The following is a 26,874-nucleotide window of genomic DNA, read 5'->3' as shown; positions in this document are numbered from 1 at the left end:
TATCTCACCTTGGTTATCCTACCATGGATACTACTCAGTAATCCTAACTAGATCCTAATGTAGTAGGATCTAATTCGTCTTTATGCCTTTAAACCCAGGTTGGGATAGCAGAAGGATAGATATAATAGATAGTTGAGTGGGATAGTTGACTGATAGATAGTTGACTGGGATAGCAGAAGGATAGATATAATAATAATAGCAGGACTTTGTAGCAAAATATATGAAACTGGTGCTACACAAGGCAGTGTCTCACCGAACTGCACAACTCAGGCCGTACAGCTCAGACCTGTCCTGAAACCAGACTGTCCCCAAAACCACCTGTCCTGGAGCTTCCTGCTCCCCCCCCGCAGCAGCCCCCTCCATACCAGCTGCCGTTACGAATCCCTCCCTGTCAAAGGAATGGACAAGATAGCAAAACCTCATACCAGTATCAGCTTAAGCTCATGGTCACTGATGTTATTGTATCATAGACTGATATCAGAGAGTATACTAAGGCAAAGTACGGGAGCTCCAGCCCAGAGATGGCAAAGAGCCCTGCCAGGAGTGCATACAGCATGCACCACTTTGAGTACCACAGCCGTGACCACAGGCATGTGATCAAACACCACAGCACCATGACCAGCGACTGCTTAGATAACAGTGCTTATCACAGCTCTGTTTTCAATGCAGTCGGGCCAGATCTACCATTACCCCAACCCTTTGTGCCCCACGTTGGGCACCAAACTGTGAGAAGAGTGGTCATCAACCAGGAGCAGCCCAGAGTTGGTCTGGCTAGCAGGAAAGGTCGAGGCAAGGCCTGCCTTTCCATTGCAATGGGCTGGCCAGGGCAGATGCTGATAGAAGTTGTATTTCATAGAATTTCATAGAATGGTCTGGGTTGGAAGGGACCCCAAGGATCATAGAGCTCCAACCCCCCTGACACAGGCAGGGCCACCAACCTCCAGGCCTGGATCTACACAAGGCCTGGATCTACACAAGGCCTCTGCCTGTAGCCACTAAGCATGTTGGTTGCAGCAGGGTGTGTCTGAGACGTGGTTTAGTTTCTATTTTGAACGGAACCTTCTAGATCTGCAGTGAAAGTGGAATAAATAGTTGTTTACAGCCTTTTTGTTCCTGGACTTATTCCACTTTGCAGCAGAGTGCACTTCTTGGGAATAACTGAGTGCCTCACAAAGTGCAGTATCCATTAATGCTACGGAAAAAATCTGCATTAACCGGATACACAAAAATACAGGACATGCAGCCAGAAAATAAAACATTAAAGGTCTCCTGCTCATAAACAGCCTCTAGCTTTGCATCCACACATAATTATACCTGCAAAACTTGAAGGTTGCCTGGAGGTGGTTTTAAATCGGGCCTTAATTGCAGTCCTAAAGAGATACCTGGCATATTTTGAAAAACACATTTCCTTAGTCAAGCTGATGCTATGTGTCCAAAATGTATTGGTCCTCTAGCTCCCAAGGCTGACTTGGAAATTGAAGAATTTTAGAATCTAAAAATCTCTCAATCCCCATGAATCTAGGAGGTGAAGATTTAAGAAAAGTGGTAAATATCAGGGGCATTACAATAAAATGTGTGTGCTGGCAGCTGGGCATCTGCTTCAGATAGCACCACCTCTTCATAAATAGCCTGAGCGCGTTCGTTCTGCTGCTGGTGCAGTGGATGCTAACTGCTGCCATTGCTCTTTATCATGTTCTGGATAATTTCCTTAGTCTCCTGCTCTGCCTGATGGCCATTTTATTTCAGAATGAGCATAAATGATTTGCAATGAAAATTGCAATAAAATAAAATGATCACTGAGATGTGCACATCCATGCCAACACCACCTGGGAAAAAAAAAAAAAACCCTCTCAGTTTTGTAACTAGGTGCCTAAATAAGTGGCCTGATTTTAAAAGGACTGGACAGCCAACTGCTTTTATGGAAGCTACTCTGCTGGATGTGCTCAGAGTGGTTGCTATAGAGCGTTCAGCTTTGGTTTCAATCAGTGTGCTAAGCCTGCTGCAGTTTTGCTCTGTGATTGCATTTCAGATGACACTTACGTTCCTTGAAGCCTCCACAGTGGTTCGTAAAGCAGACAGGTGGGGAGACCCACTATTTCCAAACACCAGTCCTGCAGTTAAGGTGACTGGCAGCAACTCTGTGGTCCCTCCAGGCCATCTCCTGCGGGACCTGGGTGCAGACGTTGATGTGATTAGCACTGAAATAAAATGAGGTTAGAGAACACCTAGCTTAGTTTAGGTTGTAAATGGTAACAGCCTGATAGGAAGAGAAAGGCTAGCTGTGATGAGAGACCTGGAGGGGGAGCCTGATAGGAAGAGAAAGGCTAGCGGTCATGAGAGGCCTGCAGGTGGATTTGGATGCCTGGCCTCCTACATTTAGGGTGCAGGAAATCTGGAGATGTTGATCAGCTTATTGTAAGGACAGAGGACAAAGAAGCAGAGAGGGGTGGAATTCAGTCCCTGCAGCATTCATCAGCATTTGACCTTGGAGGTTTGCTTTAAGCCCATCTTAACCTTAAATTTTAAGAGGGAAAAGAAATTTAAAAACAAAATTGTAAAAGTGGGAATCATACCTGAAATTTCTGTCTTTTTCCTTATTTAAGGAATGTAAGTAAATGGCGCTGTCAGGTTGTGCTGTAGAGGGGCAATGCCACAAACCTCCACACCTGCAGACTCTGGGCACGTAGATGCCTTTTTGTGCTGAATTTATGCATGAACCCCTGTTAAAAAAGCCAAAGACACCCACATGGTAGGTGTCCCCATGGCTGGATCCCAGGCTGTGGGCCACAGTTTCCCCACAGAAAGGATGGACAAGCTGGGCTTGATCAGTCTGGAGAAGGGACACAGCAGCAGCCTACCAAACCCCAACAAGAGGTCATTGAGGAGTTAGAGCCGAGCTCCTCACAGCACTGCTTGAAGGGAAGATGGGACACAACAGTTGAAACGAGAGGTTTGGACAGGGTATGAAGAAAAACTTCCTCTGTGAAGGCAGTCAAGTAATGGAACAACTTGCCCAGAGAGGTTGTACCATCACTGTCCATGGAGGTTGTGCCATCTGTGTCCACATTGACTTTGGAGCTCACCCTGCTTTGGGTAGGAGGTTGGAGCAGAAACTTCTGAGAGGTTCTTCCCAACTCAATTACATTCTAACCCTGTGACACTATGAAAAGCTCTTGTGTTAAAGGAGGATCCCAGGAGTTTTACAACAGGTCTGGGAGGGTACACTAAGTACAAATCCATTTGCTGGCATGTTTTTGTGGTCTGTGTCCTTCATGACTAATGCAGCAAGAGCAAGGTGATGTTATAGCCATCTTTAGTAAATATTGATAGCTTCAAGATAAATGCCATCCAAGTGTGCACTCTGTAGAGAAAGCTGCTCAGGCATATGCTCTAGGGCTTTTCCCCATTACTGAAGCTGTTGACCTTTCAAGATGTGAAATACTTGAAACAACCCAAACCTTCAGGAAATTAGTTAGTGCTTTGTGCTGCTCAGGAAGTGAGTGTCCTTTTCCTGCCTATATAAATGTATTTTACTGAATGACTTTTCTATGAGAAGTCTTGAAGACCAGGTTCCTGTTGCATCTCACAGGATGAGCTGTTGAAGAAGTGTCTGCTGTGTTGATTCCCATCCTTTCCCATCTAGGAGGGAAACACTTGTTTAGTGCTGGCATTCGTGGAGCAATTTGCAGAGTCTTGATGCCCATTTAGGTTTGACCAGAAGCAAAAGCCATTCTCTGACTTTAAAAGCATGAACAATTTTGCACATAAGCAGCTTGCTAAACCTTCCAGGTTTGCAAATATTTCACTGGGTATTTTGGACCTAATCCTACTTTGTAGTGCATGAATCAGGGTTCTGGCAGACCTCTCATTCAATGTTATTTCCCAGGGGAGTCAGGACTGTGAACCCTCAGATGGTCCCTTCTGCATCCAAGTCTTTCCTCCTACCCTTCTGCAGTCACTCGTGGGGTTTGTCTATCCCCACTGGGCCACCACCAGCTCTGCAGGCCTGGGACAAGGCTTCTCCTGGTTCTGCACCATGGCTGAGGCAACTGCTAGGGTGCAAAAACACTAAATGAGTGCAGGTCCCTCTGCCATTACCCAGAAGAACCTTTGAGTGGGCTGAAGTGGGCAGGGGCTTTCTTAAAATGGCTTTGAAATTACATTCACAGCGTAAGTGGTTGTTTTCCGGTAAAACTATTCATTTTCTTCTGCTACAAAACCTAAAAGGCTCTTATTCCCTGCTGAATCTCTGAGATTGATGTGCACTGCTGGGCAGACTTATGTCTGCTTTAAAACAAGGGCTGGTGGCATGTCAGAGCTCAATGAGGAAGCTGGGCAGAGTTGCTGGAATTAATGCGGCCTCCACTTTGTGCCAGCTGGGCTGTCCTCCCTTCTGCTTCCCCAGCCACCAGACTCTCTGTGCACTGGCACCTCTGTCCCCTAGCAGCTGCTTTTAGGGAATAAAACTGACCTGGAGGACTTTGGCTTGTCTCTTCAGGGTCTGAGCCCTCACCTCTATCTGCTGCAGCTCCCATCCCATTGTAGCTGTGGTGGGCTCCAAGCCTAAATATGTACATTGGGCACCTGAAGACACTAGTGCTCCCTCATATCCCTTAGCTACTGATTCACAAAGTGACTTTGCCAGCACAGTGGTTGGGTTTGGTGGAGAGTTAAGCTGATGAAGCCCTTTTGTCAGTGGCTTTGCAGGGATTGTTTCTTACACAGATGCTTGCAGACCAGTTTTATGTTACCAGAGCTATTGCTCTTTCAAGTTATGCTCTTCTGTCACTTTGATCAGACACCAACTACTGAGGTTAACTAGTTCATTCAGCCACACAGGAACCTGATTTGCCTTCTTACACTTATATGGACCTATGTGAGTGACAAAAAATTAGTTGGGAATCATCTCCAAATAATTCATTGATTCACCTGTTAGATTTTGCATAAAAACTTTCTGGGGGCACAGAGCCCATTAGGAGTACTTGAGAGAGCTTAGAAAGCTGCTCCTAGGTGATTTTCTGCTCTCCTCTGTCAGCCACCACTAAGACTGGCCCCTCAGGTCTAAATCTGCAAGTTGGGACAATTCTCATCTGGAGCAGACCCCTCAGCAGTCTGCCCCATCCTGCTGTACAAAGAGAGAAGCTCGTGAACCTCAGTGTCTATTGCTTAGCACTTTATAATGACCTGAAATCTGTGCTGGTTCATTGCAAATGCCAGTCTCCAAACCATGGCAGTTTGATATCTGCCTTATGAACAACTTTGGTGGCCTGCCACAGGGCTGCAGGTGGCAGAGGGCAGTGACTGCTGTTCCCATCAGACTCAACGCTGCCCTTTGCTTGTGCAGCTGCCTGCCTTCACCATCCCCAGCCTCCAGCACTGACTGTCCACAGCAGGGCATAGCCAGGACCTTGCCAACATGGGAAGAGATAGCTCTTGGTCCTAGTCTATGAGGACATAGATTCAGCCTGACATCAGGGGCTGGGCTGTGGGTCATGGTAGGGAGAGCACAGGGGGACTGGCAGAGCTAGGATGTGTTCACATAATAGAGTCTTGGGAGATTTGCCCTGGGGCACATAAGGGACTGATGGAAACAGTCTCCCTGCTCTTCACCAGGTATTTGGGATGGGATGGCAGAGTAGGGAAGTGTCGGAAGAATGGAGGAAAGACTCTGCACAGTAATTAGGGGCATGGTAGTACAGGAGAAATTAGGCAGTGCTATCCAGAAATAGACAAATAATTGAATGGTCTATTTATAGGCACTGATAGATCAAGGAACAGACAGTCTAGTAAGGTTTTGATAAGGCCCAATTGCATGAAATCGACCTAGTATTGTTCTTGAGAGTAACAGGCCTGTTAGATCACAAGAAAGAGATGTAATATGTGTTTACAGGTTGACTTCAGGAACCCATAAGCCCATAAGCAAACTACAGTGCGAGTGAGAAGGTGGATGTGGCACAATTGAAGTCATCCTCAGCAGAGTGTTCAGTGTCGCCAGGGGTGCTTCGGGGACTGGGGCTGAAACCCAACAGCAGCTGTGGTTTGACTAAGTGGGCAGGACTTGCAAGTGCTTTGGTACCAGCATTGAGATTGTAAATGAGCTCAGCAGTCTCAGCAGCAGTTGGCAGTCAGTAGATGTGATTCAATAAAGACACACACCAAATGTGCAGTATGAAATGAGCGCTCGTCGGGAAAGCAGCAGGACTGCAAGGGAGGCTGGAGACTCCTCACTTACACTCTGCTGCTGAGTCAAACTCTGCAAGATGCAGGGGAGAGTCACCCCATGACCACAAGTGGGACTAAGGTTGGACTTTGGATGCTGGTCATTAAGGACTCCTTTTGGGCTGGAGGAATCCCAGATACATTTACAGACTGGGAGAAGAGGTCCTTGAGAGCAGCCCTGCTGAGAAGGACCTGGGGGTTCTGGTGGACAAGAAACTTAACATGAGCCAGCAGTGTGCTCTTGCAGCTTGGAAGGCCAGTGGTATCCTGGGCTCCATCAGAAAAGGGGTGGCCAGCAGGGACAGGGAGGGGATTGTCCCTCTCTCCCCTGCCCTCATGAGGCCCCATCTGGAGTCCTGTGTCCAGGTCTGGGGCCCCCAGTACAAGAAAGGTGTAGAACTGTTGGAGAGGGGTCAGAGGAGGCCATGAAGATGATCAGAGGGCTGGAGCATCTCCCCTATGAGGAGAGGCTGGTGGAGCTGGGCTTGTTCAGCCTGGAGAAGAGAAGGCTGTAGGGGGACCTCATTGCTGCATCCATCCCTGAATGGAGCAGAGAAACAGGAGGGGAATCAGCTTTTGAAAAAGGATGACAATGGCAGGACAAGGGGGATGGATTGAAGCTGAAGGAGGGAAAGTTTAGGTTAGATATTAGGGGGAAGATCTTTACAGAGAGAGTGGTGAGGTGCTGGAAGAGGCTGCCCAGAGACATGGTGAATGCCCCGTCCCTGGGGGTGTTCAAGGCCAGGTTGGATGGGGTCCTGGGCCACCTTGTATAGATCCAGGCCTGGATGTTGGTGGCCCTGCCTGTGGCAGTATGTTGGAACTCTGTGATCCTTGGGGTCCCTTCCTACCCAGACCATTCTGTGATTCCATGAAGGGCTGTCTCTGCTGCAGCAGAAGGTATTGCAGCGTAGTGTAGGGGTACCGGATGCTATCATCAGCCAAACTATTAAATGAGTTCAGCACAGATCAGTTTCTCTGTTTGACTTTCACATTTCAGAAGTGATTTGGAAGGTAACATTAAATTTAGTATAAAAGTGAAGAGCAGAAGGAGCCTGTGATTCATTCTAAAGCATGCTATTAATGTTGGAGAGAAAGAAAAAAAAAGTGTCACCGACAACATAAGAGAATCATATTAGACCAAAGTGAAGTGCGACCAGCTCAGGGGTAGGATGTATCAGCTATTTAGCACTAGATAACAGCATTCAGAAGTGTGCAGGACAGAGACATGAAGGAGATTATCCTAATCACTGAGACTCTCAGAGCAGAGCCGGGCTGGCAGAAGTGGTGACTGACAGGGAAGTTAGCTGGGATAAACAAGCACTTTCTTGTAAAGCAATGTAACAGGGTTTTCAGAAGAGGTCAAATGGTCCTCACAGCCTGTCTGAATGAATAGCAGCTCTTCTATGCACAGAGACTTTTATTTTAACTGACTCATGGGAGCTGAGTCAAATCAGTTGAGGCTGATGCTACTTTCCTACCATGTCAAATTGGGAGCGACCCAGTTCTTACTGAAGGAGGAATAGCTGAGCGGTGCAGCCCTACAGCAAAATGCCTCCTACGGTTAAGCCCAGCAACACAGACCTTCGCTTCCCCACTGTGTCACGCACCCTGGAGCAGTGGGCTGGGATGCTGCAGGGCAGAGTGATGTACTTGGCCCACTCCCATATCCTGGGACGTGCAGCTGGCTCCTGACTGGCAAAGCTCACTTGTCTCTGCAGGAAAAGCAGCTTTTGTGGATGTCTGCTCATGCCCTCGACCTCAAAGCTACCTCTGAACATACCTGTAATGGAGCTGGGGTCAGTTCTTCACCATTAATTAGCATTAAAGTGCTGTGAAAGCCCCTGTGCTTGTGGGTCTGTCTGGAGATGATTTGGGACAGCCAAAGACCAGCATTCCCATGGTGTCCTTGCAGAAGTGTGGACACAGTGAAAGTTCTCCGAGTTGGGGCTCTTTTTCCTGCTGCCAAGCCTCTGGTTTCCCCGGGTGTCAGGGGGGCCAAGGACTGTCCTACAACCCTTGTTTATAACTCAAAAATGTCCTCATAGAGAAAATTAACTGCATTGAAGGCTATAATGGGAGTTCAGAAATCAGGCAAAGTAGAGCCTCCACTGCCTGGCAGCTTGGCTTTGATGCAAGCTGTGGTGGCCCTACCTGCCCCTTTGGGATGCTCCAGAGGCTGTCTTGGTGCTGGACAAGGGCTGAGGGTGGCCTCTTCACTTGTTAAATATATTCCCTGAGAGTCTGAAACAAACCATCTGTGGAGTTTGCAAATGGATGAGTTGTCCTGATTCAGTCAGGAAAATGAGGGAAATCCGTCACAAGGACAGTGAAAGCCAAGTAGTGAAGGAGATGTCAACTAGTAAAGGGCAGCACGATATTAAATTATCCCTCACCTTTTGCTCTTGCACTGATGTTATTCTTTGTTGCCAAGTTACCAGGTGCATCTGCCTTTTTGTCTCTCTCTCACACACACATGTATATTTCTACCCAGTCTTGGTTCTGGTTGCTGTCAGGCTGGGTTTGGGCTGGCTAGTATTACCCAGGCCACTGCTGGGACAGGAAGGCTTGTAAGCCTCGAGGGACAGCAAAGGCTGCAGCCACTGCTGACCCGGTGTGTTTAAGGCAAATAAAGGCAGGGTAGGTCAAAGCAGCTCTTCAGGTCCCACCTTCATGGGCCACAAAAGTCAAGTAGTTTGTTCTGCTGGCAGTGAGGTTGGTTGCTTTTGGGTGATGCCCTTTGGAGGGCCCGGCTGTTCCCCCAGATCCCCTGGCATTTCCCTCCCTGGGGTTGCCAGGCTGCTGTGCTGCAGGACAGGGAGTGACAGCAGAGGATAAACACGGAGAAGCCTGGGTAACCTCAGAGCTGCTGAGGTGATGAGAGCCTGGGCTGACTTTCAGGCTCTAAGTGCAGTCTGCAGAGCACGTGGGGAGAAATGAGGTGTTCAAAACCGAATGTGTTTTAGCACTGGGGCCACAGTGATACTGTTGTGCTGTGCTTACAGAGCAACTGTTGCAGAGCCTTCGTGGGGAGCCACTGGATTTGGGGAGGTAGAATATATTTGCATGATTCATAGGCAGAGAAGCTGTTGGTCTGGATGCAACTCAGTTGCATTTCTTCTCTGGCTCCTTGAGAGTCAAGCATCAAAACAGCTCATTTCTGCAACCACAACTGCAGAGTTAGATCCATTGTTGCCTGTACATCAAACATGGAGGCTCTCTTGTTACCCTAATGGCGATTTTAAAATGGTCTTATTTAATAAAAAGCAACAGACAGAGGCTGCAGGATTGACCTGATCCCATCCCAGAGAAAACTGGGCATCTGCTAAAATTAAGCACTCCTTTACAGGGGCTACTGACTTAACTTTTCCTTCCATGAAGGAAAGGTTTGCTTTGAGCATCTGCCTGGCATCAGACTGACCAGCACTTTGGTATTGTGGGTCTAGGTTTCTTTTGATGGTTGTTGATGCAAGCTCATAAACCCCCATGCTGGAAGGACTTGCTTAACTCAACAGCTTGGGCTCCATTCAGAGGGTAGTACGTGTCCTCCTGCATGTCCTTGGGGAGGGCATGCCAGTTTAGAGAGACCATAAATAAGATAGCTGTTGGAGCCCCATGTTTTATTTTCCCTAGAGATCTGCAGTTAAGCTGAGGGAAGCCGAGGAAGTTCTTGCACTTTCCTACTTCAGACATTTTCAGGTTTCTTTTACCTCTCTCTCTGTGCCTCCCCCCAGGTTTTTTGTTCTTGGAGTATGGTTTATGTCCCTCTAAGGAAGTGGCCACTTATTGTTCCTAAGGACTCCATAACAAAAGTTATCTGAACACTTACTAGCAGACAGAATGAAGGGGTCTGCTGTGGTCTGCAAGCAGCAGGGCTCAGATGCTGCAGGTCCCTGATTTGCTTGTACAGGATGTGCAGCAGGTATTTCATAAAGGCAAGTTTGTTGTCAGGAGGCTCCAGCTCCCTCTCTGGGAACTTGCACCACAGTGGAAACACTTTTTGAGGGCTGAAGCTTTTTCCAGCATCCACTCTGTAGTTTCTAAACTGCTCCTTGATGAGTGGGGGTGAGCAAGTGTGGTGGCCCCAGGTCTCAGCACCTATGGGGATGAAAGTGCTGGGACCAGCCTAGGCAGCATGAGTGGAGATGGTGGAGTTAGCAGGAAAGAGGGGGCTGTGCACAGGGGACCCTCTCAGGTTTGTAAGCTATGACAAGCTTTTTGTACCTGCACAGTTCTTGGTACCACTAGAACTCAAGCCAGCATCCCAGCATGGGGCATTTGACTGCCATGTTGCTCTGCGCTGTCTCCCCATCAGAGCTGCACTTCCTGTGTTAGAGACCCTGAGCAAGTTGCTGAGTTTCCCCTGAATCCATTGAACTACGATGCATTTCGTTTCCACAAGCATCACTGCCCTGCTGTGCTGCTGGAAATAGTGCCTGGGTGATGCCATGGTGCTGAGTGAGGCATTAGAGCCCAGATGGGTGGAAGCCACCTGCCCTGTGAACCGTAGGAGCCCAGGATGATGTGGCACGTTGTATGCCAATGAATATGTAAATACACTTGTCTGACACGTGTTGAAAGTTACAAGTTATCAACCCTGTCTTGAGAAGGGTGCCCTGTGGAGGGGATTTGGATGTTGCTCTGGTCATCCTGGCTCCCCACAAATCTCATAATTGAGTCACACGTGGGTTGTGCTACTTCTGGGTAGCACTCAGGGCTTGATGGGCTGGGGTAGCAGTAGGACTCTTAATCCTAAAGTCATGAGTTCGAGCCACAATTTAGGCACTGAGATGAGGACTATTGTTTTCCTGGAGCTGCAAATCACCTCTGTCTCCAATCAGCCCTTTTATGGGGGAGTGATGTCAGGTCGGTGTGGAAGCAGCCCAGGCTAACTCAACTCACCCATGCTGGCTGCTTGGGGAGGTTGACTCTGGCTTGGCCCAAACCAGGACAGTGGTTGCACTTCTCTGGGTTATACACCTAGAAAGGACTCATTCTGCAAGACCTGAGAGGCTGCTTTTGTGTGTGAGCAGTGACTATAGCCTGGGGCCACTGGGGTGGTGGGATGAAGAGCAGCTGCGTGCTGTTGGTGAGTCTCTGGGGTGGGAGATTCAGCTGTATCCTACTCCATAATCCTTAACCCCAGAACCTGAGCCAGAGGGGCAGCTCATGTGACTGAAAACCTCAAGGGAGAGTTGCAGCTTTCCAATCTCCTGTTCTTTGGGCAGATAGCCCTGCACCAATGCCCAGGCAGATCAGCAGATGATGCTGGTCACATGCAGTTCTGCTGCTTTATAGATCTGTTGAGCTGTGGGAAGCCTTTGTGTCTCTTTTAGGTTCCTCCCAAAGCACCAATAACCGTGTTGGTCTGACCCCATTTCCCTGTAAGCCTGTAAATAAAAGCCTCCAAAGTCCTTCCTAACACCCATGGCCCACCCCTCCGTCTGGAGTGTCTGACAGCTGATATGAGGCTGATGTTTCCAGCTGAAGAACTGAAATAGTTTGTTCTTTTCCATGATTCCCTTGGCAAAGGAAAACAAGCCCGTTTGTTTAGAAGCTCATAAAAGAGGAGCTTTATAGTAGGAACATTCATAAACTTGTTTGCTTTTGACCTTCTCCACATTGCTGGTGGTTTAAAATTCTTGTCCCAGGCATTGAGCTTATCTGGGCTGTCAGTGGCATTTCTGAAAAACAGCCTCACCCACAGTAATTTGCATCGCTCAGTACTCCAGCACTGACCCTTCAGACACCGCAGTGCTGGGTAGGGTGTGCAGGTGGGATTCACCAACAGCCTTACAGAACAGCAGCACAGACCTGGCTGATGAAAACTGGCCAGTAATTCCATGTTTCTGAGTTGTTTTTGTTTTTTTTTCTAGATTAATTGATGCTACTCAAGCACTGGTCATTTCCTAGGCTCTTAGGTTGCTAAGCATTTACTTTGTGTCATGATGGGGGGGAGTGGTGTGTGTGTGTGTGTGTTGTGCCCTTAGACTAACAACGGTGTATTCTGTGAAGGAAAGCAATTAAATCTTCAATCAGCGTGGGTCATGCGGGGCTGTTCTGCCTGAAAGAGAGCTTGTTCCTTTGTAGAGATAGTAAGACAGCAGGCAGAAAGTACAAGCCAGGACAGCCACTTTTATTTATGCCTAGAGGTAGGAATTTGGGATTACCTTGGCTGGACTACGAGACCTCAAGTGTCAGGTCTAGATCCAGAATTTAATGCTGGCACCTGGTCTTTTCACCAGATAAAAATGAGATCTTTTTTCTACCTATGCTTCTGCTGACTGAGGAGGAACTGCAGATCCTCATTGTGGCTGATGCTTTGGATTCCCTTCTTAAATTATACTGTGATGGATTTCTTAAAAAAAATATGCCTGAGAACCCTGTCCACTATTCAGGCTTTTCCCCAACTGAAAAAGTCATATTTTACTTCAGTCTGGAGGGAGTCTTCCTCATGGCTTTCTGCATTTGTAAAACCTTTGCATGGTTCTCCTGCTCAGACCAAGAACAGCACAGACTGCTAGATGTGGAGTCCTGCAAAGACGCAGCAGCTCATGAGCCTGCCTGGGACGTGTGCTTGCACACTGCCCAGCTCTTTGCTGTATGTGTGTTGTGGTTTCACCCCAGCTGGGAGCTGAGCACCAGGCAGCCCCTGCTCTTGGGGGGGAAGTGTGAGGGGAAGGGGAGGGAAAAGAAAACCAAAGGCAAACCTTGTGGGTTGGGATAAGGAGGGATTACTGGGACAACAGAAAGAGAAATAACAACAGCAGGGCTTGATACACAAACCTGGGGATACACGGTGCAGTGTGTCACCAAACCGCACAGCTCAGGCCAGCTCAGAGCTGTTCCGAAGTCAGACCGTCCCCAAACCGGGCATCCTGGAGCTGATCACTCCTCTCCTACCAGCCACTCTTTATGCTGAGCCCTCCTTTATGCCAAAGGAATATCCCTTTGGCCAGTTTGGGTCAGCTGTCCTGGCTGTGTCCCCTCCCAACTTCCTGGGTGCCCCCCTCCTTCTCATTAGCGGGGCAGGGTGAGAAGCTGAGAAGTCCTTGACTGCTTGGCAGCAACTAAACCATCAGTGTGTTGTCAGTGCTGCTCTCATCCTGACACCCAAACACAGAGCTGCACCAGCTGCTAGAAAGAAAATTAACTCTATCCTAGCCGAAACCAGGACATAGATTCAGATAAAATTGTCTGAGCCATTGGTGTGTGTGATCAGTACATGTACTGATTTGATACAAAACCTTCCACACACTTTGGAGTAAGTTTTATAGGGTAACACTGTCTGATTTCAGGTAATTCCTAGATTAAAATTGTAAGCATGGCACAATGTTGAAGTAATATGTCTCATCTGTCTCCTAAGTGCTGGTAAACAAGACACAGCTGGCAGGAGATGTGCAAGTAGCTCAGTCCTAATTTCCCCCATATTCCCACTGTACTTGTTAGCATAAAATATTCCCTTCTTTACTTTTTCTGAAGACAGAAAAGGGAAAATAAACATAAGACTGAAAGTCTCCATGGTGGATTCAAGGTGGGAGCCCAGCATGCTCAAGACTGGTTGCTTCAGTACCAGGGAAGGGAGGGACGTCATGTTTTATTACCCTTTGTGGGTTGTATCAATGACGGGACCTAGTTGCAATTACTGGGAAGTAATGTTAACAGATCCTCTCAAATAACTGCCACTGTTCCCTCTGGAGTCATGATGAAATGTGCTTTATTGTGCAGTCTGTGATGTTGCAGGTCTGTGTCACTGGGTCCACACCAGTGAGAATCCCACCTGAGCAAGGCCTCGGGTCTGTCTCCCTCCATCCCCATCTCTCCTGTTTGTCCAGTCTTTACCTGGCACTTCTCTGGCTGTTTTGGGAGAAGGATGTCTGTGCAGGCATACCATCCAAAGCAAATGGACTGGAGTTGGCTGCCAGCACCGAGCTGTCCTGTGCTGTCCCTTTGCCTGTGCTTCCCTGGCTTTATCCCAGGGTATACCCTTAATCATACTGTCCATGTTCCTATCATTTCCCTATTAATTGCTGTTTTGGTTCTTTATGTTGCTATTAAGCTGGAACTGTTGGAAAGCTCTGCAGTAAGGGGCAATAAGTATTACTGACAGCTTTCTCAGCTTTGTGTATCAATCTGTGTTAGTCTCCGATTTAACACCTGGTTGTCTCATTAGTTGCAACACTGAGCAGGAAGATTAAGGCCTGTGGGGTTAGTAATGCTGGCTCTGAGCCTTCTCCAGCCTGGATCAGCTGGAGCCTTGCCAAGGGTCCTGGAAAGAGCTTGCACCCACAGCAAGGAACAGCTCCTCGCTCCATGAATCCCTGCTAGAGGGGGACAGTCCCTCAATAGCACCTTCTGCACACTGCTTATTTAAAAGAGGACAAAGGCCCTGACTGCAGATGGTAGTTGTGTGCTGAAGCCACCCTTCTGTGGGACTTTTTCTCTCTGATTTCTCCAGCCATTGTTCTGCCACTGAGGAATGTTCTTGCCCGATTAATCCCTGTTGTGTTCTCTGCCTTTTTTTCCCCAGGCCCATGTGTTTGATCTGAGCATTAATAAGTATGAAGCTCTCTGCACCCAGCTAGTGGTGGCTAAGAAGAAAAATAAGATAACCCACATCCAGTTTAACCCTGTCTACCCTGTTGTCATCATCGGAGATGAACGAGGCCAAGTTATTTCCCTGAAGCTCTCTCCCAATCTGCGCAAGATGCCCAAGGTAAGGACAACCTGCAATCCCTTAATGGAGGTACCAAACCCCATCAGGTCTCTTTATGACTTATCACTGTCCTCTCTCCTGCTGTGCAGTGGTGTTGGCAAAACTGCTGCTCTAGCAAGGTGCTTAGTACCACCTCACACCTTTTGAGTAGGATATTTGGGATGTTGAATCCTTGTCTCTGTTCCTGTATGAATAAGAAGGCTCTGTTTGCTGCTGGGCAGGAGTCAGGTGGTGTGGGAAGGGGATTTGCTGTCTGTGGGCACTTTCTCATCATAGTCCACACAAGTCCAGAAGCTCTGCAGATGTTAATTTTTTCCCCAAAGCTCATATAATTTCTGAGCTTTGAGTTTTACTTGCAAAAGTCCTTGAAACCAATTAAAGACGGTCCCAGCTCCTTCCACAGAGCCCATGCTCCCTAACTTCTTGTGCTCCTGGATCACCACAGCCTGTGCCCTGACTATTGTGTCATCTCTCCTGTAAATGAGCAACCGCTGTCTTTAATTAGCAAGGACACCTGGGATCCTTGTCTTAAGTGATAGCAGTGAGATGTATGTGCCACTGTGAGTTGGTGAAGCCCCTTTTCCCACCCAGCCATGAGGGCCAGTGTGAAGGATGATGACTTCTCCTATATGGATCCTTTACTAGACTTTATTTCTGTGTTTCATCCAGCCACGAGCTGGATGGTTGTAAATGAAATGTCCTTTCTGAGCCTGTGTAATTCTCATATCCAGTTGTCTCTTGTTTAGTGGAGCTTTTTCAGTTACAGGCTTTTTAGAACTGATCCATGAAAGCAATCTCTCAAGATAATCATCTTTTATTTATATACCTCCAAACCTTTCATATACTCTACTAACCCACTCTATTAGGCAGGGTCTTTGGCCAGGAACTGATCACCCTGGTGTCAGTCCAGAGTCTGAGTGATTTTTAAAAAGGTTATTCAGCTGGACACCACTGGAAGCGTGGATCTTCCCTGCACTGAGAGAGCACAGGAAACACAGTAGTGTGGAAATCTGTTTGGGGATGGGTGTGGGAGCTGTGGTTGAGAACATCTCCTGTGCTTCATGCTTTTCTGTTTCCATCAAAACCAGAGCCTGACACCATCCAAGCTCTCAGGGCTGTCACCAGCTTGTTCAGGATAATTTTCCCTACTGCTTTGTGCGTCCTTCTTGGGCATGGGCAAGCACCGTGTCTGCCATGGACCCTGGCTGAGCAACACCTCAGCAGTGGAGATGGGTCATACACACAAAAACGTGGGTGCCCTCCTCTGCACCCCAGCTGTGTGGTGAGCAGCACCCAGCAATACCGTGCTGTGGGTCAGAATTCATTTGCATGTCTCAAAGGTTTCACTCCCAGAGGCCAGCAGCAGCCTCCACACAGGTGTGAGTGTCATCATCTCCCTTTGCCACCTTCCTTCAGAGTCACAGCTCAAACTGTGAGTTCAGGAGTGGCTCAGTCACTTGTTGCTGACCTTGAACCAATAGGTACCGTACCCCAGGCAATGTATAAATGGGATGGAAATGGACTCTGCTGCTCTGATGTTATTAAGCTATCTGTCTTCTGCTTGCTTGGTTAGGTTTTAAGAGACACTAAGCCCTGAACTAAATGCTTCCTGCACGTGTGGAGAAGAAGGGATGTTCAGGACTGGCTGGCTATGTGTGCAGGTGCCCTGGCTGCAGCCAGCTCTTCTCTGAAAGAAATGAGAATTTAAAACAGCAGACATGCAGCGTGGTGGCAAAGTGGCAGATCTGGCCTAGCCAGCTCAGCATCCTTTCTGAGCTGCAAGTGGATGAGTGAGCTGTGCCACTGAACCCATCTTTCATGGCTGATGTGGCACCTGCTGTGCCAAATGCTGGTGTCAAGGACCCTGTGGTGGGGAGGTTTAACTGCTGCAAGAAGGTGTTTTAACAGAGGGAAGTCAACTCCTGAAAGAACAGGTAATGACAACCACTGTGTCCTCCTGTCCACCTTGCTCTCCCAGCACCAGAATTCGTGTCCTTAACCAGCAGCAAGCCTCCAGCTGTGTTTGCAAGTGTCATCACCCTGTGTGGAGTCAGATGTACTCCAGAATGTTGATCCTGGCTCCTCTGGAAATCCGATCAGTGTGATCTTTAAACCTCTACCCTGTGCAGCCAGCTTTTCCTCAGTAAAATGACTTCACTTCTCTCTCTTCTCTGCAAACCTCCAGAGACAAGTTAACAGTTGCAGACTACCCACTGGTTTTATAAGTGAACTTATAAGAGAACTGTGCAGAGGAGTCCTGACATCCCAGCTGTCTCCTCACAGACAAACCCATCTGTGCCTGGCTTGATACCTGTGTACCCCAGTCTGGCCTCTTTGGCACTTCATCCCCACAGAGCCTGGGGGCAAGGAGAAGCCATGGTTGATGCCTCTGCAGGTTGTGACCTTTACACCAATCCCAGCATCTGTGAGGTCAGCTGCTTGGTCTTGTTTTCATTGTCTTCTCTGGAGATGGAAAGGTGCCTTTTGCTGAGGATTGGTAGAACTTGATGTGCTGGTGGGAAGGGGCAACCAGAGGCTCATCCAGGTCCCACGCCTCATCTGTTTCACACCAGTGTCACAGAGGTTTGCCTGTGAAGCTTCTCCACCTGCTTCCCACACTGCTGGGACATCTGCCTTTGACAGGTATGACTAGCAGTCTAACCACCCTTTTTTGGAGCTCTTAATAGCCACATGTCATGCCAAACAATCTTTCTTCCCCTAAAAATAGATGCAGTGCTGTCTGCTCCATGTTCTGTGGATTTCTTGGATGTTGCTGGGCTTCTGAGACAGGGCTCACCAGGATTGACTGAGCTAGCTTCATCCCAGTGGGATTTCAGACGACCTGAATTAATTCTGATTTGCCTTTTAGTTAAAGCCAGCGTGGCAGATAAGTGGAAATGGGGACGGTAAGGACTCCTGAGTTCTCACCAGACCTTGGTTCATTCCTCTCTTCACATCCTTGAGTGAGGAGGGGACGTTCAAGAGCTCTTTATATAATTTGCAGGGTTGATCTGCAGCTTAATTAATTCATGTTTGTAAAACACTTTGGGATCTTTAGGAAGCGTTATTTAATAGTCTGAGTTTTGCCGTCAGCAGTGTTAGCGCAGCCTCATTTATGAACACTTGGCAGAACAAATACGCCAAGGGGGGACCTTCTTGAAAGCATTGAGGTTGCATTTTCAGAAGCAACTTTTATCAAGACACACAGTAAAACTTAAAAAACAAACAAACAAAAACACCCCACCCAAAACCCCCTAAAACTCCCTGTGAGTTCTGGCCTAAATCATTTGGTTGCACATGGGAAAGAGACATTTGTCTTTGGGAGGAAGCTGGGGACAGGGTTTCTGCCACCTACCTGCCACAGAGGGCACATCTGAGTGCATAGAGGGTGACAGAGGTCCTTGTGCTCATGGAAGCAAAGCTGGTCTCCTGGTCCTGGTGTCCTCCTGAGCCCCACAGTCTGAAGTCTTTGAGTCTGGACAGAGATATCCCTTTGCCCTGGTGCAGTGATCTGTATTTATTTCCACAAGGCGTGAATCTGTTGCCATTGTCTCTAGAGTATGTGAGTCCTCTAGGAACACCATGACCACCATCTCCAAGAGTACAGGGAATATGGAGGTGGGGGGGGGAGCAGAAATGGCTAAACCCAACCCCCCTGTGAAGAGCAACCATGGGGGCAGAGAGCAGAGCTTGCTGAAGGTGGGTTTGCAAAGTACCATCAGTACGGTCATGCTGAACACCCATCTCCCTGAGCACCCAGCCCTGCTTGGACAGAAAGCTCATGCCAACAGAGATTGTCCCATGCAAGGAGAGCTGGTGAAACGAGTTTGAGTCCTTCTTCTCAGAGCTCAGAGGTGGGGCAGAAATCCTTGCAGTATTTTAAGATGTAGCAGTAGGGACAAGTGGTGTTCTGCTGGCATCCAAGCCACTTTTGGACTCCAAGCACTCCTTAAATATTGCAGGAGTTGTCAGGCAGGAATTGTTTAACTAATAAAGTATCGTTCCTAATTTGTAACGAGCTTGGTGGTTGAGTTCACCCAAGGGAAGCATTGCTGTAAGAAGAATCAGTTTGGGGCAGGGATGTTTAATTAGTAAACCTTCCGGGTTTCATTTGAGGGTTGGAAGAAATTAAAGCATTTTGTCATCACAGTCAGAAGAATGTAGCTGCTCATGGGCTTTGGTTTGTTTTTTAAAAACTGCTAAGATATCCTGGCACGACCCCTGTGAATGCCATAAGTATATAAAGGGAGATAGGAAAAAAAAAAGTGTAAAGGGAATTTAGAAATATTGGGAATAGGAGAATCAAAAAAAAACCAGGACAAAGAAATGTTAAAATACAGCATTTACTGAGGCTAAGGCAAATATCTTGGCCTGTATCCAGGCTGACAGCGAGGGAAGCAGCCAGCTTCTTGGCCTGATGCTGGTCTTGGATATTTATCTTGGATTATCTAGGATGATTATCTCAGTCTCTGTTCCTGCTTCTGGCTTCTTCTCATGCGAGTCACCTCTTTCTCTGTCCCTCAGGGACAATCGAGTTACTTCCTAGGCAGTAAATCCTGGCTGGCAGGGTCTAGATGGGCATGGCTGGAGTGGGAGTGTAGTGGCTGGTCCATCCCAGGATGTGGCAGCAGGGCTGGGTGCAGCTTGGGAGCCGCAGGCACACACAGCTGTGACTCCCATGCTGGCTGCCTGTGAGCAGCGAGTGGTGTGGGGAGAATCAAGGTGCCATAGGGTGGCTTTGAGGCTTCCTATCCACATGCATGTGCTGGGAGGCTGCTCTGCTTTCTGTGTGCCGTATCACACCAGCCAGTGTCACCTGCAGACTCCTTGTGCCCCCCTGCATCTTTGCAGACAGGATGCTTTTGCACTTGGGCAGATCCAGCCCAAGGTGTTGCAGCCAGGGTGAGACAATGGAGCTTTGCTGCCTGAAGCACTTTAGTTCTTGAACTGTAGCTGGTTGCAGGATCTGGGAGGAATCAGTCAGGATTTGAAGGATTGTGATGAGCAGTGGGAGGATGTTGAGGTTTTCAGGAAGTGAAGGAGGGAAGGGGATTTGGAGAACATTGATGAAAGTGTGCAAAATTTTAGGGAGAGGGTAGGAAAGTGGCTGAAATCTCTTCTTCAGCTTATCCCTCTCCACAGCAGCATCTTCTCCTTCACTATCTCCTGAAGCTCAAGGTTGCTCCCTCCACATACTGCTCAGCAGCACCCACTGCACACAGTACTTTCTCAGCAAGGGACCTTCTATTTTTATCCCTCAGTGTGATGCAGCTCAGGTACAGGGCTGGAATAGTGTGGTGCTTGTTTCTGAACCCCACTGCTTTGAAGCCTTGTGTTGCTGTGATCTAGGATGATGGGGAAAAACTTGGAGGAGTTTAGGACCAGGAGATTGTTTCTGTTGTTAGTGTTTTCCTGTAGATGTGGGAAGTGTTTCAGTACCTGTGAGGGATCTACTTACCAGCACGGGAAGATGAACCCTCCTTCTGTCCCAGAAGATACAGTCCATCTGTCTGTATTTACAGGAGGAAGCTATAGATTAGATACACTCTCTAAGGTCACATCAGTCCTGGACTGGTGAGTGGTTTAGCACTGAGGGAAGTACATTTTGTCCCTAAATTTTCTCTTTCAACAGCTCTTATGTGATATCATTCTGAGAGAAAAGCACTTGCCTCCCCTCTCCAAACCGCTCTAGACTTGTTCTTCTAGTGGTGTAATTCCTAGTTCCTCTGTTTTCATGCAAATGCTCCTCTCTCCTTAAGGTTCCTGCAGCCGCTTTTGTGCTGTTTGAGCAGTGCCCCATCTCCTTGTGTCTCTTCAGGTCTGTCTAATTGCTCAGTGACCCAAAAGCCCAGAGCACAAACAGTGCTGGAGGAATTTGGCGTTGAGTGCTGCTCTGCCTTGCCTACATCAGGACTGCCTCCTCCAGATGCAGCTTGCACACCCCTCCTCGCCCCGATAAGGAGGCACACATATTGAAGCTTGGGTCTTGTAAAAACTGACCTGCAGCTTGATGGCTTTACTTCCTCTGAGATTTGCAAATGCTTTTTGATTTCCTGTCAGTCCCTCCCCTGTTATTCAGACACGGTGAAGATAGCTACTGCTGGGGGAAGAGCTGAGCACCGTGAGGCGAATCCAGGGACGCAGGAAACCCTGTTTCTGCCCATTCACACATTTCTGTGTTGCTTGCGTGGGGTACGTCAGGGCAGTGGCATTGATGCCTTGGTACAGGAAGGAAAGCCAGCCCTAGAGGCCTTCAAGGGTAGATTAGAGGCACAACTGTAGGAAGAGGTCACTCTGAGCCTGCCTTGGAGCAGGAATGGCTGGAGGTGGGTGCTGGGCCTAGCACACAGAGCCAGCATCAAGGAGGCCCTACCAGTGGTGTGCAGCTTACCAGTGCATGAGCAGCGTTGCTTGTGTCCTGCAGACATCTTGCTGTGCAGATCTGTGACTCATAACTGTAAATCAACGACTGCTGAAGGAAACACTGATGTGCACTGACAAAAGCAAGGGCTGTCACCCTTGAACTGAGGCAGTTCCTTCCTCTCTGTGCTTTTCCGACCTGTCACCATGCTGGGAAATCCATTAGTGGGATCCCTCCTTCCTCCACTGTCCCACATCAGGGCATCTCCCTATCTAACATAACATGAGATAAAATGAGGGGACTGTTTAGTCATGAAAAGCTGTTTCTGGGAAAGAGTTGGCATGCTTGTCATTAGGCTCCAGTCCTCATCAGGCAGAACTGAAGCCTTTGGGTATTTATATGGGGATGCTGGACATACCCACTGTACACAGGAGAGAGGCTTAACAGTACAAAACTAGATGTTAGCTAAAAGAGTTCTGGATCCTAGGCAGAGACGTGACAACATTGGAAACTAACACTGTTTGGAGAGTTCCTAACCCAAACAAGCCAGCAGTAGATTTAAAGGACCTGCATCTTCTCTCATTAAATTAGTTTTCTTCATTTTTGGAGAAAATACTTTCGAGTTGTATTAGAGAACATGAAGGGAGAAGAGAACTGTATGTACCTGTGGGATTGCTGAACTCCAAAGTTAAAGAGCTTGGGTTTTTCTTCTTTTCACTGCTCCTGGCCATGTGCAGTGCATGAGCAGCGTTGTTTACCCTTGGTTTTGTTGTGTAATGTCACTTTCTGTGACCACTCCGTTTGGCAGTTGGTGGAGAGGCAACATCGGTGCATCTAGAATCACAGAATCACAGTCACAGACTGGTTTGGGTTGGAAGGGACCTTAAGGACCACCCAGTTCCACCCCCCTTCCATGGGCAGGGACACCCTCCACTAGACCAGGTTGCCCAAAGCCCCATCCAGCCTGTCCTTGAACGCTGCCAGGGAGGGGGCAGCCACAGCTTCTCTGGGCAACAAAACAAGTTATTTTAAGCCGAAGTCAGATCTCAGTGGCCAGGGTGAAGTGTGTTTAGTGTGTTAAATGGAAAAAATGGCAACTGGAGTAAGAAAGGATTTTAAGAAAATGCAATGTAAAATACAGTACTTATAAATTATTTCTGAAGTGCAAGTCTTAACCCCTGAGGTCCTGCATGCTGTCAGGGGGACACTGGCACAGCCAGGAGGACAAGCGTTGGCATTCTAGTTCCCTCGCTGAAGATCTGTCTAATAGAAGGGTTGCCTGTGTTTGAAGCGGTGCAGGACCACTTCATTTTGCAATACTAGGGTCTTGGAGAAAAATGGGGTGTGTGTTGGGGGGGAGGGTGTTTTTGTGATCAGTAATGGTCAAGCCACTGAGCTTAATGCCCCTCTCTAGATAAAAACGTGTCGCGTGTGCTTTGGATTTGCTGTCCCCTGGGTATTTGAGAGTAACTGAAATCTGAATTTAGCCAAGCAAAAGGGTTTTTAATGGGGTATTGTGTTACTCCTTCCTTTGCTTGGATCTGAAATGGCCCTAATGGGCCTGTTCAGCTTGCACAGCTCCTCTTTGAGCTGAGCCTCTGCTTTCTCCAGCACATTGGCAGGAAGCCGTGGCAGAAGAGAAGTGGGCACAGCACAAGGTTATGGCAAAAGAAGCTGCTTGCCTCGCCTTTACACCCTGTTTCCTTCTTCTGACATCCTCTGTGAATTAATTTCTATGCACATGACTTAAATCCCCTCCAGAAAGTGGGGATCTTGAGAAATCACCTGTTCTCTGCCTGAATAACAGCACCAGTACAAAGGCAGGGGGACCCCTGGGGAAACAGGCAGTTCTCAAAGCATGCCTTTGGCAGAGCCAGAGACACTTTTTGGGGGGGAATCTCATTCTCCCAGCAATGGCTGGGTGTGAGAACAGGTCTGTCAGCCTTCAGCCTCTCCTGCAGACACCATTCGGTGCGCAGGCCCCTGCCATAACTGATTATGGCTGGCTGCTGATGGCGGCAACATGGATGCTTATCCTCCAGGTCATCTGAGAGCAAGCTGCTTCTTTACCACAGAGCCCCAAGCAGCTCTTGGGAGTGCAGCTATTCCTGAGTGCTGGCTCTGCCGCAGGGGTGTGGGGGAGGAAAGCTTGTTATCTCAGCCCCTGAGCTGCGGGGTGCATCTGGAGGACAAGGCAGCAGCTTGTCATGAGGACACATTGCAAGGCAGTGATGCAAAGCCTGGGCGACCCAGCCTGGGCCTAGCTGGGCCTGGCCTCTGCATCTCCTTGGATGAGGTGCAGCTCCAGTCTGTGTTGAAGTGGGTTCAGGACACCCATCTCCCTGGCAGCTGCAGTGGCCAAGTAAGAGGTGTCCACAGACACCACAAATCTGCTTTCTTACAGCCATTCTCCTCCGTGCATCCCTCCTGCTAAGTGCTTTAGGGACATGTCCAGTGCAATCATACCTCAGGAGAGGAGCTGATGTTGGGGTGCACTTATGGGCAATCCTGTCCAACCAGGGCCTAGTGCCTGCCCAGCTCTCCTGCCTCCCTGGCTTTTCTATCACAGGAAGACAGTTGGATGTCACAGACTATCAAGCCCAAAATTTCAAGCTGGGGCAGCTGGGTCCCTGGAGAACTGGTGAAAATTAGGAAGTGGAATGATGCACCAAGATATGCTCACCCACAACTGGCAGACACAGCAGCAATGTCTTCATCTGTCTGTCATCACAGATGTGATGCCCTGTTACAACTCCATCCCAGCAATCCCATCTTGGCCCTGTGCTCCAGGAAGGAGCATTCTGTGTGTGTCCTGGCCAGTAAAGCGAGCAAAATTGTGAGATGCAGGTGAGCAGCTCCCTGATGTCTCTGCACCTCCACAGGGGTTGGTTTAGCCTCCATTTGTGCTGGCCATGAAATCTAGGTGGAAAAAATGTAATTCATTCTTTCCAACTCATGGCTGTACCGTGTTCTAGACACCTGAGGACTCACTCAGCAGGGATGGAAAATGGTCTTTGTTGGCAAGACCCATCCCAGTCATGGTTTTTGCATTGCCTCATTGAACCCCACAGTGCCCCAGAGCTTGGAGGAGGTGGGCTTTTACTCTTCTTCAAGCTCTTCAGCTTTTCCTCGCTTGTGATTCTGCATAGTTTGTCCCTGGGCATCATCTGGGCACCTTGGGGCAGTGTGCCTCGTTGCAGAGCCCAGTGGTATTTGCTGCAGTGACAAAAGCGGGAAATTTGGCATGCAATGGAGTAGGAAGAGATTCAGCTACAAGGGCCAGGAGAACAGCTTGAAATTTGGCACATCCCTGTAACTTCTCCTGAGCCACTGCCAGGACCTGACACAGCCTTCCCCAAACAGCCGGCCCGGGTTGGAAAGGGATGAGGTTGCCAGTGGAGAGACACGGGGCAGCTCCCCTGCCTGGGAGAGCGCGTCTGTGCCTCTGCAAAACACATCCCAGGCTCATGGCTGTAAAAACCCCTTCACTTGCAGACTTCTCCCCTGTGTTTCCTAATCCTGGGTGCGTCAGTCGCCATGTCCCTGCACGCCTGGATTGAAACTATCACGCTGCTCCCATCCCTTGCCAAGCCTCTCCCCAAAATCGCTTCTTACCAGCCTGCTCCGAAAGAAAAGGGAGACACCTGCGCCAGCAGGCAGGCCGAGTAAATGGCCCTTGCTCAAATTAATTTGATGGGCTCAATGGGGAATTGTTTAAATGAGAGGAGGGAAGGAATCGCCGATGAATAAAATGTCTCGCTGCTCACGGTGATGGAGCTGACGCAAAAGGATTATTTTTATCCTGTGGAGAAAGGAAGAGAAGAGCCCTGTGAAGCAGAGGAGAAGAGGGGCTGCCTTGCAGCCCCGCCAGCTGTGGAAGATGAGGCGACGGCTGCAGTCAAAGCAGCTCCAAGGTCCTCCTGGAGGGAAGCAGTTACGCTCCAGTTCACCCACTGTTTCTGTGAGATGGGAGGCCAGACACCAACCATGTGAGGCCGTCTTAGGGCAAACAGCCCCTGCTCTCCCCTACTCACACATCCCACCAGGGAGCTGCCTGTGATTCCAACTGCTCTCGATGTGGGGTGCATCTGAGCTACTCACCCCAGCCCGGGGTCCTGCTCAGTTCAGAGACCTATCCTCCCTATCTGTGTTGTGCTTCCCACCTCCGGCCTGTCTGACTGAAATCTTCTTGTTATCCCCCAGACCCTGTCCCATGCTCTGTGCTGCTGCTGCATGGTGCCCCTGGGATGCAGCTCTCCCACTGCCCTCCCCAGCACACAGGAATCCTTTCACATCACTGGCCATAATGCTCCCATTTCTCTGCAGTGGCACAGCCGACCTCCACAGCATCCAGGTGTGCCAGGTTGCGTCCAGGTCATTATCACTGTAACCCCAGCCCTGATGGCAGAGAGATGCTTCCTCCTCACCATCCTGTATTTGTGCAGGGAAGTGTCCCTGCTCACTCACAGTGTCTTGCATTTGTCCCTGTTAAATCACATACAGGTTTTCCAGGTCACATCTCTGGTCCAGAAACGTAATTTCAAATTCCAGTCCTGCCTTCCTGGACACCTGCAGCCTTCCCATCTGTCCCAGTGTCCAAGCACTAACAGAAATGCTGACCAGATCCGCTCCAGACCACGGAGCCTTTGTGAGCATTGCACACAACCCTGTGCTGACAGCTCTGGGTAGAGCTATTTGGCTGGGTCTTAACAGCTTTTACCAACTTTATATAGATCTTTTGCCTCAATTGAGAATCAGAATATCAAGGTAGGCAATGGCAAAGTCTTCCTGAGGCCAAGATAAATGACTTCTGTGTCTCTCTTGTCTGCAAAATCTATTATCTTGTTGCAAAAAGAAATCAGATTTGTTTGGTGTGACTTCTCTGGTACAAATCCACGTTAGCTGTGATGCATCTCCTCACAGGCACTTACAGCTTGTCGGTTTGTTCCACTCATCTTCTGAAAAGTGAGGTTAATCTGAAGGGTCTGTGATTCTCTCTTCTTTTTGGGATAGGTACTGCATTTACCTTTTCTGGCTTTCTGATCCCTGTCATCCTCTAAAATCCCCCAAGACAAATGCCTTAGATTAAGGCTGTTAGGTCAAGCCAATGTGCAAACATCTGTCTTCCCAAGGGGCTGGGCCTGTTGTGGCCAGAATGCTCTCAAACGCCATAAGCAAGCCAAGTCGTGTGGGCACAGATAACACCCTTTATTAGGCAGATAAATATACCTGGGAAGAAGAGAGAAAAGCATCTGCCCTAATATATAAGGGACATATATATAGCTTAAGTAATATATATTCTCCATATATATGTTTGTTGAGCTAATAAAAGGTGTTGTTTCTCCCTGCCAGCCTGTGCTGTCTGCATACACACTTGCCCATGCCCTGCAAACCCTGCTCAGCCGAGGCCAGCATCTCCCCTCCTGGTTGCTGGTGTCGGCTGTGATATCCCGAGGACTGGGGACTGCAGAAAAGGGGAAAGGTGCCTTCCCAGGAGTGCAGAGGGAGCATGGATGTCAGCACTGCTCAGTCTCGGATTTCTTATTTGTTTGCCTCCTGTGACATTCTGATGATTCTG

At 48.6% G+C, this 26,874-nt stretch overlaps 1 protein-coding gene across 1 annotated transcript in view; it reads left to right on the top strand.

The window, feature by feature from the left end:
* Nucleotides 1-26,874, top strand: part of DNAI1 (dynein axonemal intermediate chain 1) — a gene marked incomplete at its 5' end in the record, with an annotated part of 179,210 nt that overhangs the window by 129,525 nt on the left and 22,811 nt on the right. The window contains one exon of the mRNA XM_084278606.1: nucleotides 14,750-14,935. Coding sequence (XP_084134732.1) covers nucleotides 14,750-14,935 — 186 coding nt within the window. The remainder of the gene's footprint in view (nucleotides 1-14,749; nucleotides 14,936-26,874) is intronic.

The sequence above is a fragment of the Gallinula chloropus genome (genome assembly GCF_964237585.1).
Source record: "Gallinula chloropus genome assembly, chromosome: Z".
NCBI classification, from domain to species: domain Eukaryota; kingdom Metazoa; phylum Chordata; class Aves; order Gruiformes; family Rallidae; genus Gallinula; species Gallinula chloropus.
This window is presented reverse-complemented; position numbering and strand designations above follow the sequence as displayed.